This window comes from Pituophis catenifer, unplaced genomic scaffold (assembly GCF_029215685.1).
Source record: "Pituophis catenifer annectens isolate HBS135680 unplaced genomic scaffold, rPitCat1.0.hap2 SCAF_6, whole genome shotgun sequence".
In the NCBI taxonomy this organism is placed as follows: domain Eukaryota; kingdom Metazoa; phylum Chordata; class Lepidosauria; order Squamata; family Colubridae; genus Pituophis; species Pituophis catenifer.
The window spans coordinates 65,478,147-65,490,723 of record NW_027256886.1 but is presented as its reverse complement, the minus strand read 5'-3'; the positions used below and the strand labels follow the sequence as shown (position 1 = coordinate 65,490,723).

Here is a 12,577-nt window from a genome sequence, read left to right as displayed (position 1 = left end):
TGCTATGTGGCTCAGAACAGGAAGCCAGCAAGTTTGAATAGTTTTAATACATCCGCTTATAATCCTCACGGTGTTCTTGAATCTGGCATCTAACTACTATGGCAGCTGTTTCATTCCAGGGGGTATGAAATCTGAATATGACAAGATCAGAAAGGAATAGTCACAGAAATTAACTGGTTAAAATGTTTTTGGTTGCGTCAATGGAGATTCTCAGTCATCCTCGTCATGGTTGTCCCAAAGGTGCTTTTTCAAGAGGCAACTAGACTTTCTGTTTTTTCTTTGACGCTTCTCATCCAAGAAGCTTCTTCAGCTCTAGGTTTTCAAAAGATGGCTTCCAGGTCTGACAGGTTTCTAGGTTACGGTTTTTCAGTTAGAGGTGAGAGAACATTTGCCTTTACCCCATTCTCTGTCATTCCCATGGAGGCTATATATTAAACCTATGGTGTAGATTTATGTCCTCCAGATGTTTACTGAATTACAATTGCCAGCTTCACCCACCATAAGGGATGCTAGCAATGTGTGAAAGTTCCACCACCTAGCTGAGATTTCTCTAACAAGGGTGATGACCTTATATATGCATACCTTTTTCTATATTAAAAAATGGCTTCCTAATTCTTGGTGACAATACAGCTGATTAAGATGTTGTAAGCTTATATACATTTTATTAAGACAGATTCTAAACAGTTGGTTGGATAAGACAAGAACATCAAGAAAAATCTTTTGCATTTGATGTACAGATTACACTAACCAGAAATGTTCTGGAGGTAAGCCCAATTGAACATAAAAAGAATAACCAGGTATATAGATACATTTGACATAATTATGGAAAATAAGCATCAAAATCAAAGAGTAATAATTCCATTCTGTGGATTGCTCATTTACATAACTTACTTTTTGAACTTGCTCATTATTCCACTATCATTTTTCTTGATATCATGCACTATTTTTTGAAGTTGCCTGTTTGAAAGAAAATGGTAAGAATTACTACCAGATTACACCATTTATTACATTAGAATACATACTACAACATGCTGAAATAAGGCAATTTCACTTTCATACTATTACCAAGAAAGGCCATAAATTGAACTGGCAAAAAGCTGAGCATGACTTTTGACATCTTTATCTTTTTACCCCCAACATCATCAACAACTAAAATGTTAACATTTGCCATTGTATTTTAATGTCTTTAAAGTACTTATCTTCCTAGTGAATCTACTTATTGGGAAATGTTTATAACTCAGTGTCATGAAAGCATAGCACAAAATCTGCCATCTGAAAGAAGACATTGAGGAACTTCCTAGAAAGGGAATGTACAATTATATTAGTAAATTATTATACGAGCTGTGGTGGCACAGTGTTAGAATGCAGTACTGCAGGGCTAACTCGGTGCTCACCGCCAGAAGTTCGATTTCTTCTATCCTGACTGGCTCAAGGCTGACTCAAGGAGGACCCAGATAGTTGGGGGTGATAAACTGATTCTGTAAACTGCTTAGAGAGGGCTGTAAAGCACTATGAAGCGGTGTTTAAGTGCTATTGCTATTATCATGATGGTTATACGGGTAGTGCTCAACTTATGATTGGTCGCTTAGTGACTGTTCAAAATTATAATGGATCCGCAAAAAGATACTTATGACTGAGTTCTGAAGTTCTGATATCATTCCCCCCCCCAACGATGTCACTGCATTTTGGGTGCTCGGCAACAAGCCTGCATTCATGACTGTTTGCAGCACCCTGCTATCATGTGATTCTGATTTCTGCCAGTTTTGCCAGAAACCAGTGTTTACTTCCAATTTCCAGCAAAAACTGACCCACAGTGAACAACAAATATGCTTTCTAGGTACTGTGTTTAATTAATGACCTCCACAAAAAGATAATAAAATCAGGTTCAATCACATGGTGACCCACTTTATGAACATCATGACTTACAACTGCAATTGCTAGGCTAAATTATGGTCATAAGTCAAAATCTACCAGGACAGTGTCTTAGTTATCATCTTCCTCCTCCTCCTCCTCCACCTTTAATATCCTGCCTTCTAGCCAGTGGTGAAATCTAAAATTTGTTACTACCGGTTCTGTGGGCGTGGCTTAGTGGGGTGGTCGTGGTAATGTGACTGGGTGGGCATGGCCATTTTTTTTTAAAGTTTTATAACCATTTTTTCTACAACCTCTTCGGCGAAGAGATTGTAAAAAAATGCTTTCAAAAGGCTCTGACCATTTTTTTCTTTTAAAAGCCTCTGCCAATCAGGCAACTCAGCTGGGATTGTCAGAGGCTTTTAAAAGAAAAAAAAGTCTCTGCCGATCAGGCAACTCAGCTTGGATCGTCAGAGGCTCTTAAAAGCATTTTTTCTACAACGTCTGAAGAGGTTGTAGAAAAAATGCTTTTAAAAGCCTTTGACGATCCCAGCTGAGCCACGCGATCATCAGAGGCTTTTTTTTTTTACTTTAAAAAAAAAGGGGGGGCCACAAATTTTTGCTATCAGTTCTCCGAACCACCCACCTCCATCGCTACTGGATCGGGTGATCCGGTCCAAACCGGGAGCATTTCACCCTTGCTTCTAGCCTACAGAATACATTCTAATTTATAAGTGTACATAAAAGACTATTTTAGCAATCTGCAAACAATAACTGCTTAAATCGATGTGTTAAATATTCTAAAGTCTTACATTACTATGTACTCATACATACATACTCACTGAAGACATGAACTGTATTGTTGTCAAGACATTAAATATTTTCCTTAATTAAATACTTTCCTTAACGTGCAAAATGCACCACATTCTTTCTTTTGTATTTTATAACAAGCACAGGATGTGGACATCCTTTTAAACACATGAAAACACATATCAGGATTCAGAGACAGAATGTATAAGCCAAAAATGGATCTTTATAAAGGACTGGTAACTTTCCAAAACAGGTAATTCTAAACGACCTACTTTCATACTGGAGGTCAGTAAAGGTCAAAACAGCAGACAGGATATGCACTGCATAAAAATAGAGAAATTTCGTCCCCCACTTGAGACATAGGGGAAGTGGAAGTCATGTAAAACTTTGTAAAAGAAATGTGTGACATAACATCTTCTTATGGACAGGTGGAATACATTCAGTGTGATCAGTCTTCAGCAACTTACTATTTTCTGCATGCCATGGAATACATTTAACTAACAGACACACACCTGAATGGTGTCAGGATGGGAAAGGAAAAATTACATATAATTTAATGATTTGAACTGCTGGTATTAGCAGACCCATTTTAGTTCCATCCATGAAAACTTTGTGTCTGCCCAATTTCAATCTGGGGTCAACAGCACAAATTGTTCTCACTCTTCTTTTGTGGATGACTGTTGTTAGGAATAACAGTTGCAGTCAAACACATTTTGAAGGACTTCAAACAAAACAAAAAAAAATCTGACTGAAATTCTGGGAAATCAAAAAAAAAAAAATCTATGGTTCTCACTAGATCACATAAGGTGTGTGAAATATCTACCAGCTTCAACATTTGCCCCATTACTGTGAAAAGGAATAAATTTGTTGTATTCAGTGAAAGAGAAACTGCTATGCAGCTGGTATTTATTTTGGTTGGCATGTCTTTTAGTTTTGTATAAATAGGTACTCAGGTGAAACTTTTAAAAAAGGATTATAGTTTATGAATAGTGGATGGCCCTTGCAGGTTCCAAATGCCCTAAAAGAGTATTGTGTTTTGTTATTACTGATTTTATTTAATTACTCCAAGATACTTGTAGAATCATAGAATGCATTAACTAGAAGGGACCTGTTAGGGCAGGAGTGTCAAACCAGGGGTGAAATCCAGCAGGATCTAACAGATTCTGGAGAACTGGTAGCGGAAATTTTGAGTAGTTCGGAGAACCAGCAAATACCACTTCTGGCTGGCCCCAGAGTGAGGTAGGAATGGAGATTTTGCAATATCCTTCCCCCAGGAGGGAAGGGAATGGATATTTTGCAGTATCCTTCCCCTGGAGTGAGGTGGGAATGGAGATTTTGCAATATCCTTCCCCTGCCACGCCCACAGAACTGGTAGGGAAAAAATTTGGATTTCACCCGTGTCAAACTCATGGCGTCATGTTGTCGTCATGTGATCACAACTTTTCCTCCTTTCGCTAAACCGGGGGTGGGCTTGTGTGACGCATCCAGCCCGCTGGCCGCGAGTTTGACACCCCTGTTTTAGGGAACCTACTTATTGTCTTAAATTAAACCATCCATGCAGGTGGCCATTCAACTCTTCTCTCAAAAGCTTCAGTAAAGAGACTCCATCATTCTTCTAGGCAAACTCTTCCATGTATCAGCTCTTGTCACCAAGAAATGCCTGCTCATCTTCAATCTGATTCTCCTTTGTTTATGTGACAGTTTATCAGCCCATGACTTGCCTTGCCTTCTAAAGAGAACAGAACAGCTTTTTAGATATTTGTAGACCACGACTGTAATTCTCCTCTTCTAGAAGTTTATGTTATCTGACTCCTTTCACCACTCCTGAGAATAACTTCCAGAATTTATCATACCGATAATTCTTTATTAGGTTTTCTTTTCCCCTCAAAAACCTGTTTAGTAGAAACTGGAAGATGAAAAGTTGATAACAGTCATTTTCACTCAGCTTTAAGAAGACGGCAGTGGCAAACCACTTCTGAAATGTTGCCAAGAAAACTACAGGATCTAGTTCAGGCAGGTGCCAGGAGTTAAAAAAAAATAACTCAAAGACATACACACAAGATATTTTGGTCCTTAGGTCCTGATAGCTGATTTTTTATGTTCAACATAAGTAATTTTGCAATTCTCAAATAATATAAATTTGTAAAACCTGTGATGGCCAGGTGGTTATGACTGCAACTTTGATAATATCACCCATCAGTTTAAAGGGACCAGAGCACCAAATTCAATATCTTTTCCCACAGAAACAGTGGAACTAGTTTTTCAAGTTGACATAACTTCACCATAAAATACTTTGAATAGTTGTGTGAAGGGATGTTAGTGGCTGATCACTGACAAATGGTTTAATATACATTATCATGGTCAGAAAATGTTATAGAGCATTATACCGGATTTCCCCAAATGATCACATGTTGGAACTGCAATTTCACAATATACATTTCCTTGATTTTCTTATGAAAAAAAACCCCAGGATATTAAAAAAGAAATAAATAGAAAATTGTTGCCGTTAGGCATTTGAGGTATTGATGGTATTTACCTACAATCCTTTTTATCTGAAGGGAAGAATTCTGGGTGTTTTTTTACAAATCTAAAAAGGTTGGGTAGTCCCAACAGAAAGTTATAGAAAGCTCCCTGCTGATTCCAGGAAATCTCTACATTTCATGAGTTGAAGCCTTCCTTACAAGGTGTTGACAGATACTTTGTACATCTAAAGAGGGCTTTTCTTCATAAAGGATGTACTTTTATGAATCTTCAGTTTCTTTCGAGTGTTACCTTTCAACATTAATCTCATGGACTAATTTCACACATCACAGTAAGCCATTAATCACTGTTTACAAACCATAATTGCAGGCTTTGAACTGTACTAAGTTATAACAAAAGAAATCACATTTTGTGGCCTGTTATACTCGTAATCCTGCTTTGATTTGGTTTGATCCCACCCCATTCCCAAGCAGGTACTTCCATGATGGGTAATAACATTCCCAAAAAGGCAGATGTGTCCAGATAATCCAAGGTCCACTCCTTTTATGAGTGTGCAATACACATGAGATATGTTAAAAAAGGACCAGATTTTAGATTGTCAGGACCAGGTTTTGAAGTGGTTGACCCACCACTATGTTCAACTTTTTCTCTGTACTAAGATTCCTAAGTATCTCAGGGGTCTCCAAGCTTGGCAACTTTAAGACTTGTGGACTTCAACTCCCAGGTATGCCAGCTGAGGAATTCTGGGAGTTGAAATTCACAAACCAGGTTTGGAGACCCCTGGTTTAAAATTATCTAAAACCTATCTAAAGGAACCATAACTGTCTAAAATTAAATTGGCAAGAGTATAAAAGGATGAACAATGGAAGCAATTATGATAACATGTATGTTTGTGTGAAATATTAATCTATTGCAAAATTAGCTATGATTTATTAAGTCCGATTATCTGAGATTGCATGATACAATGAATATTATTAAGACCAGCTGCCTGCAATTACTGCAGGGTTCGAATCTCGCCAAGGCTCAAGGTTGACTCAGCCTTCCATCCTTTCTAAGGTAGGTGAAATGAGGACCCAGTTTGTGGGGGCAATAAGCTGACTTTGTATAAATATACAAAAGGATGAAGGCTATTGCTGAGCACATTGTAAGCCGCCCTGAGTCTTCGGAGAAGGGCGGCATATAAATCAAATTAAAATAAATAAATAAATAAATAAATTAAATACATTCTCACAATAGAGCAGGCTAAAATGAGTTGGCCTTGGTGTGTCTCAGGTTTATAAACCCAGCCATTATAAAATAAATGTATCAGAAAAAGGAGAAAAAGCAAAGAAGAAAAGAAGATAGGGTATAGTTCAGAAGAAAAAAAAATCCCTAGTGTTATCCTGGATTTTCTGTTTAATTGAACATTTTGATCAACTAGATGTCATTATGTCGATGTCCACTCGGAATGACCACATTTTTCCCCCCCCAGGAGTAATTGCATATACTTTGGGTTATTATTGAGACAAATTGAGCCAATTAAAACTTTTTTCTAATTATAAGTGTTTAGAAACTGAACGTTCAAATTACTTTAAATAACCTTCTTAATCATGTATTTTTCGAAGAGAAAGAAGTCTTGTCAAAAAGGAGTAACAGAAATTCTGCCAACTTTAACCTCTGATTGAAAACTGACGTTTCAAGTAATTAATTGCTTAGCTTAATTGGCGAAGTTGACAGAGCTGTCAATCTGTATTTTTAGTGATATGCTTTCTTTGATCTGCTAAATCAGTAGAAAAAGACATTTAAAGAATTTTTAAAAAGCAATGGGCTTCTGTACAATTATTCAAGAGAGAAAAGGACAAAGTAATAGTCTTAGTGGGATTCTAAGAAATTAGAATTTCTTTTGCTTATTGAGTGCATGAGGACCTACCACTCCTAAAGAATCACCTATTGTCTTGCAGCCTAAATAGAACCACCACAAAAATATTCAATACGTTGACTATATTCTTTCAAACATCTATAAAATGTGTAGACTGTATCAAATTATGACATTATAAATAATTATAGAGTCAAATTATACAACATCAAAAAGACAGCTTTAGTAATAGCTCTTAGGCTTATATACCGCTTCATATTACAGCCCTCTCTAAGCAGGTTACAGAGTCAGCATATTGCCCCCAACAATCCGGGTCCTCATTTCACCGACCTCAGAAGGATGGAAGGCTGAACCAATTTTGAGCTGATCAGAATCAAACTTCTGACAGTGAAAGTGAGTTATCGTGCAATACTGCATTCTAACCACTGCGCCACTACGGTTCTAAAGAAGTTTGATGTCACCAAAATCCCTTCTCCCTATACAATTGATGTGAAAAATATGTTTGAATTGCAGGACACTATTGAGAAAATGCCCAAGTTACTGTTGCAAGAAATTCAATTAACTATGATTAAAACCGTAGTTGAACATACGCCAAATTCAAGAAGCCAAAGAAAAATCAGAAGTGGCTCTCAGATGAAACCATCAGAATAGCCAAGTGAAGAAAAGCAGTCAAAACAGCAGGCAAATGGGAGGAAGCAAGGAGACTGAATGTAGATTACCAAAGAGCAGCAAGGAAAGATATCAATGTTTACTGAGACCAGCATTTCAAGCAGTTAGAAGAGGAATGCATGAAGGGCCACACCAGGAATGCATCTGTACAGTTCAAAATACAGTAATTTGAACACTGTTTACTGGTCATAAAAGCTTCGTCAAAACGAGGGAAAGAACTGTCTGACCAACAAGGTGTCACCAATGGATGACGTGCGTATACGGAAGAACTGTATGGCAACAAACAAAGAGGCCCAGCAACCCAAGGATAATGAGCAAAGGGAAACCATCCGTCAGGAAAAAGTCTTGTGAGCAATGAGCCAACTGTCAAACAAGGCCCCAAGTGCTGATATCATCTCTGTAGAATTGGTGAGGCCTGTACTACCTATCACCAATCACAGCCTTTTTGTGCCAAAAAATTTGGGAAACAAACACGTCACAGGATTGGAAACAGCCAGTATTCATTCCATTCCCCAAAAAAGAACTGTAAGGATTATTCCAATTACTGCCAACTGCCCTCATCCGTCATGCTAGCAAGATTCTCCTTTAGATCGTACAGCAAGGTCTGGCATGAGTATCTAAAGTTTCATTCAACCTCTATGCTGAAGTGACCATGAGGAATGAAATTTGAAGAATTAAAAAAAATGGGAGTAAAGCTCAGAAGAAGGAACAGCAATAATTTTTATTTTATCTTAGCGGCTGAGTTTTAACAAACTTGTGTAAGAATAGGAACTACCCTTGATTTGAGGAGAGTTTGTTCAAGAGAATAACCCGTAGAGAGCATTTATTTATTATTAAATTTATACGCTGCCCATCTCAGTATCCAAATTTCTGCTTCTTACTTTCTCTTAGTATACATGGGACCTTCAGCAACCATTCTTGGGTGGAGGTGGGGCAGAGTAGAGTCTATCTGGGAAAGGTTGTTTTCTGGATACTTAGGCCTTGACCTATAATGTCATTTATTGATGATAATAAATATCTCAAAGTGCTTTCAGAAGCACATTGGTGGTCAATACAGATCATATAATAGTGGTGTTACATGACCGTAATAAGACTATCCCGTAAACACTTGGTTGCTTGCATTTTATAACCCACTCAAGATTCTGAAAATACATCTATAATTTTATTACAATTGAATTATTGTAACACAGACAAGAGAAAAGAAGGGCAGACATGAGCTTCGGAAACTCCTGTTCTACATAAAGTCTCTACTGATCTGCCAGCTGAAGCCGATACCCCTCCTGGCCACAGCTTCCACCTATTTTACCTAGGAGGACCTTTAAATTGTAAGCTTGCTCTCCCATGGAGACACGTCGACGGTCCAGAATCATTCCAGAATCAGTAGGTTTTTGAATTAATTGCCATTACATCTTCCTTGAGTTTGAATCTGTTCTTCCCAATTAAGATTCCGATAGTTTCCACATATCAGTTTGCTGCTATAACATCCTCAATTCAGCCTGGAGTAAAAATGCACAGTTGAATATAATCATACCAAATCAGCAGATGACCTTTCCCTGTAGTTTCATGTATAGTAAAAAGTTTGCAATTAAAAAAAAGTAATTTATCAGTTAAAATGTAATTGATGAACTAATCATACATTTAGTAATCCTATATAAAGATATTTAATGAGGTAAAAAAAAATAAAAAGAGGAGAAAGCATAGAGGAGAAACAAATAAAACTGTTGTTGATGCTTTTGCAGTTCTTTGCACATGGTCAAAATCTGCTCTGGTAGATTGGGCCTGTTTCTAATCAAATACCTTGGAAGCACTTGAAGGATGGGACAAAAGAGAAGAAACCTCCATTGCCTGAAATCTTGTCTCTGCAATCAGGAGCTTCACCTGATTATATATGTGATTCAGAGGGAAAAAAAATCTCACAAATTGTGCAATTCTTAACATAACTAACTAAAGTTTTGTGATTCTGCTATAATCAATTCCAACTGTTATTTTATATATTGTGTACATAACAAGAAATTGTTGTCACTGGCACTGGTGTATGTATTTTATGTAGGAACCCATGATCTAAGCTTTTTTTCCTTCAGAAAAAATGAACAACGTAAAGTCTAATAAAAGTTGATATAAATTTTTTAAGAGTACTGGACGGGATACCTTCCTTCCCTTTTCTCTCTATACTTTCTGAGAAACAAAAAAAGGACATTTGGGAAAAAGTGTTCATCTGTTTTAAATGTCCTTCTTCTTTAAAGACTTAATAAACAATCTATCTTTTTTGATAAACTGTACAATTAGTGCATACCATTTGCTATTTAATTAGATAATAAAAGTATAAATGCCTTAGTCTTATTCAAACAAGCATTATAGACAGATGTAACATGAGATGTGGAACAGAAAGCAGCAGGGAAAAACATCTGAGTACAGGTGGTAGGAAATGTTCCTCACATCTTTTAAAGATACAATAAATAGACAATTGGAGACACTCTGCTGTGGCAGTCCATACTAAAAGGAGAAGCAATACTTTTGTGCACCATCTGCAGATTTGTTCATCTCATCTGACCAAAGTTGTGGGAGAATTGACATCTGTTTTTCAATCTCTACACTTCAAATTGCAACCTTCTGAATTTGATGCTTTTAACAAGTTTCTTAGAACTGAGATGACCTTGATACACTATTTTAGATTTCAAGTCAAGAGAAGGCCCAGGTATTCTTCCTCTGATTAAACTAGATCAATTTCAATCAATAATTCTGATGATGTGAATGGTTGTTTTGGGGCAATATTTGTCCAACATGGCTTATGCCCACCTGCCAGGAAGCTCTGGAACTAGTTGCTAAGAATTATCACTGTCTTTTTCACATGGGAAATTGCCTTGTTTAATATAAGGTAAAGGTAAAGGTTCCCCTCACACATATGTGCTAGTTGTTCAGTTTCTAACTGTCCATGGTTGGGCAAAGTAATTGAGAAGGAGATAACTTCTCACCTGCAGACAGTCTTAAATGAAATGGATTCTAGATATATTTCAAATAGGCTTTTGAGTCTAATGGATGATCTTCATTTAGAGTATAACAGAAGGCAAATTTTGATTGTCCTAGATCGCTTAGCTAATTTTGATATTATTGACCATGTTTTCCTTCTGGACTGGGCAGTTCTGGGAATTGGGGCGGGGTCTTTTCTACAATGGTTCTTGAGGTCCCTCAAGACTTCATTTTGTCCCTGATAAGTCTAGACATAAACTGAAACCATTGAAAAAAATCAGGAGCTTTAGAGTGAACTGTGATTTACGTAATAGCTACATTTCAAATCCACTTCTCTGTGTCAACATCATAAGGCAATGGGGTTTAAATGTCCACCCAAAGATAATTATGTGATGGATGATGGAAAATCAGTTGTAACTGGATCCAAATAAAATGGAGATACGGGTGTGGGATCATAATTCTAGCATGGTGCTAAATCTGATTGCTTTAGATCAGGGATGTCAAACTCAAGGCTGGCGGGCTGAATCTGGCCAACAATGTGGCTGGATCCAACCTATGGGGTTGTCCTGGAAAATGTAAGGGGCCGGCTCCTGTTGCTTTGGCCCAGTCTTCCCGTGTCACTTTGGCTCAGTCTACCCAGTGCAAAGAGGGAACATTGGGCCAGCGTGGCTTTGGCCCAGTCTACCTAGTCCTGGTGGGCCCAGTCTATCCAGTGCAAAGAGAAAACAGCACTGAGCTGAGAGGCCCAGAGAACTGAAGAGGCTGTGCTTGCGCAGGCCAGGCAAATAGGCTGGGCGGGTCTAGACAGTGTGCCCAGCAACATCTGGCCAGTGCCCAGCAACAGGCAGCCAGACTGGCCAGCTGCAGCTTGTTGGCCTAGTCCCGCCCAGCCTGTTCATCTGACCTGCGCAAACACAGCCTCTTCATCTCTTCGCTGGGCCTCTCAGCTCAGTGCCTGGCCTGGTGCCACGCCCAGTGAGCAGCATCAAGCTGGCCACACCCATTCAGTCAGCCCCCCCACCTGCCCCCCCCCGGCCAACCAACCCTGATGGAGCCAATGAAATTGAGTTTGACACCTCTGCTTTAGATGAAATGCTTTAGATGAAATCTCCAAAAGCAGAAACAGAGCTTTCTTAATATCTTAAAAAATGTGCCTAGACATCCTTTTTAATCAGATTTGGCTTCTAATGATAAAAAACAAAAGTGTCTTTCCTGATAATCTCCAAGTTGATTTCACTCCGCAGACCCCTGGGGGGGGGGCCGCAATGTCATCACAGGGGTCTGTGAAGTCTTGAAGAAATGTTATGATTTAAATCTTGAGTTAACCCTGGGGGGGGGGTGTCCGTGGCCATAGTCCATGGCCACAAAAGATATTTAAAGGGGGTCCATGGTGAAGAAAAGGTTGAGAACCATGTGCATTTCATGTACATCTATCCTCTGATGCATCATTCATCAAAATGCTGCAATCAAATTGATCTTTATTCCACTGCTTCAAATCTTTACACTAATAAAGAGTATAATCTTTATACTGTTACTATTTTTAAAAACTTGAACTATTTAAGCTGAGGACACCCAAGGTAAGACTTCCTCTTCCAAGGCAGAGATAAACTTGGGAGGTTTAATTTCGTAGCAGTCACTCATTTGGTTGCCAATTGAAGTCAACATTTCTCTGTGGTTGCGCCATATCTGGGGAACTTCCCAATACAGTACTGGGATAGTCATCTGCTCTTGCTTTAAGCCAGCTTTAACATGTATCTGTAATAGTCAAATGGCTTATTTTTTTTAAAACTTTTCCAAATTGAGAATTAATTTAAATAGGTTTTAAAACTATTTATATGTCTTGCATGTTATCATTATTATTAGATTTTTTTGCAGTTTGTGAAAAATCCAAGGACTATGTACTAATAGGTAGTGTTCTGACCCAGCTCCCCAAACATGACAAAC

General features: G+C 38.1%; 1 protein-coding gene across 1 annotated transcript in view; it reads right to left on the bottom strand.

The window, feature by feature from the left end:
• Positions 1–12,577, bottom strand: part of LOC139318290 (B-cell linker protein-like) — a 113,357-nt gene that overhangs the window by 37,893 nt on the left and 62,887 nt on the right. Inside the window, exon 4 of the mRNA XM_070945684.1 lies at positions 892–957. Coding sequence (XP_070801785.1) covers positions 892–957 — 66 coding nt within the window. The remainder of the gene's footprint in view (positions 1–891; positions 958–12,577) is intronic.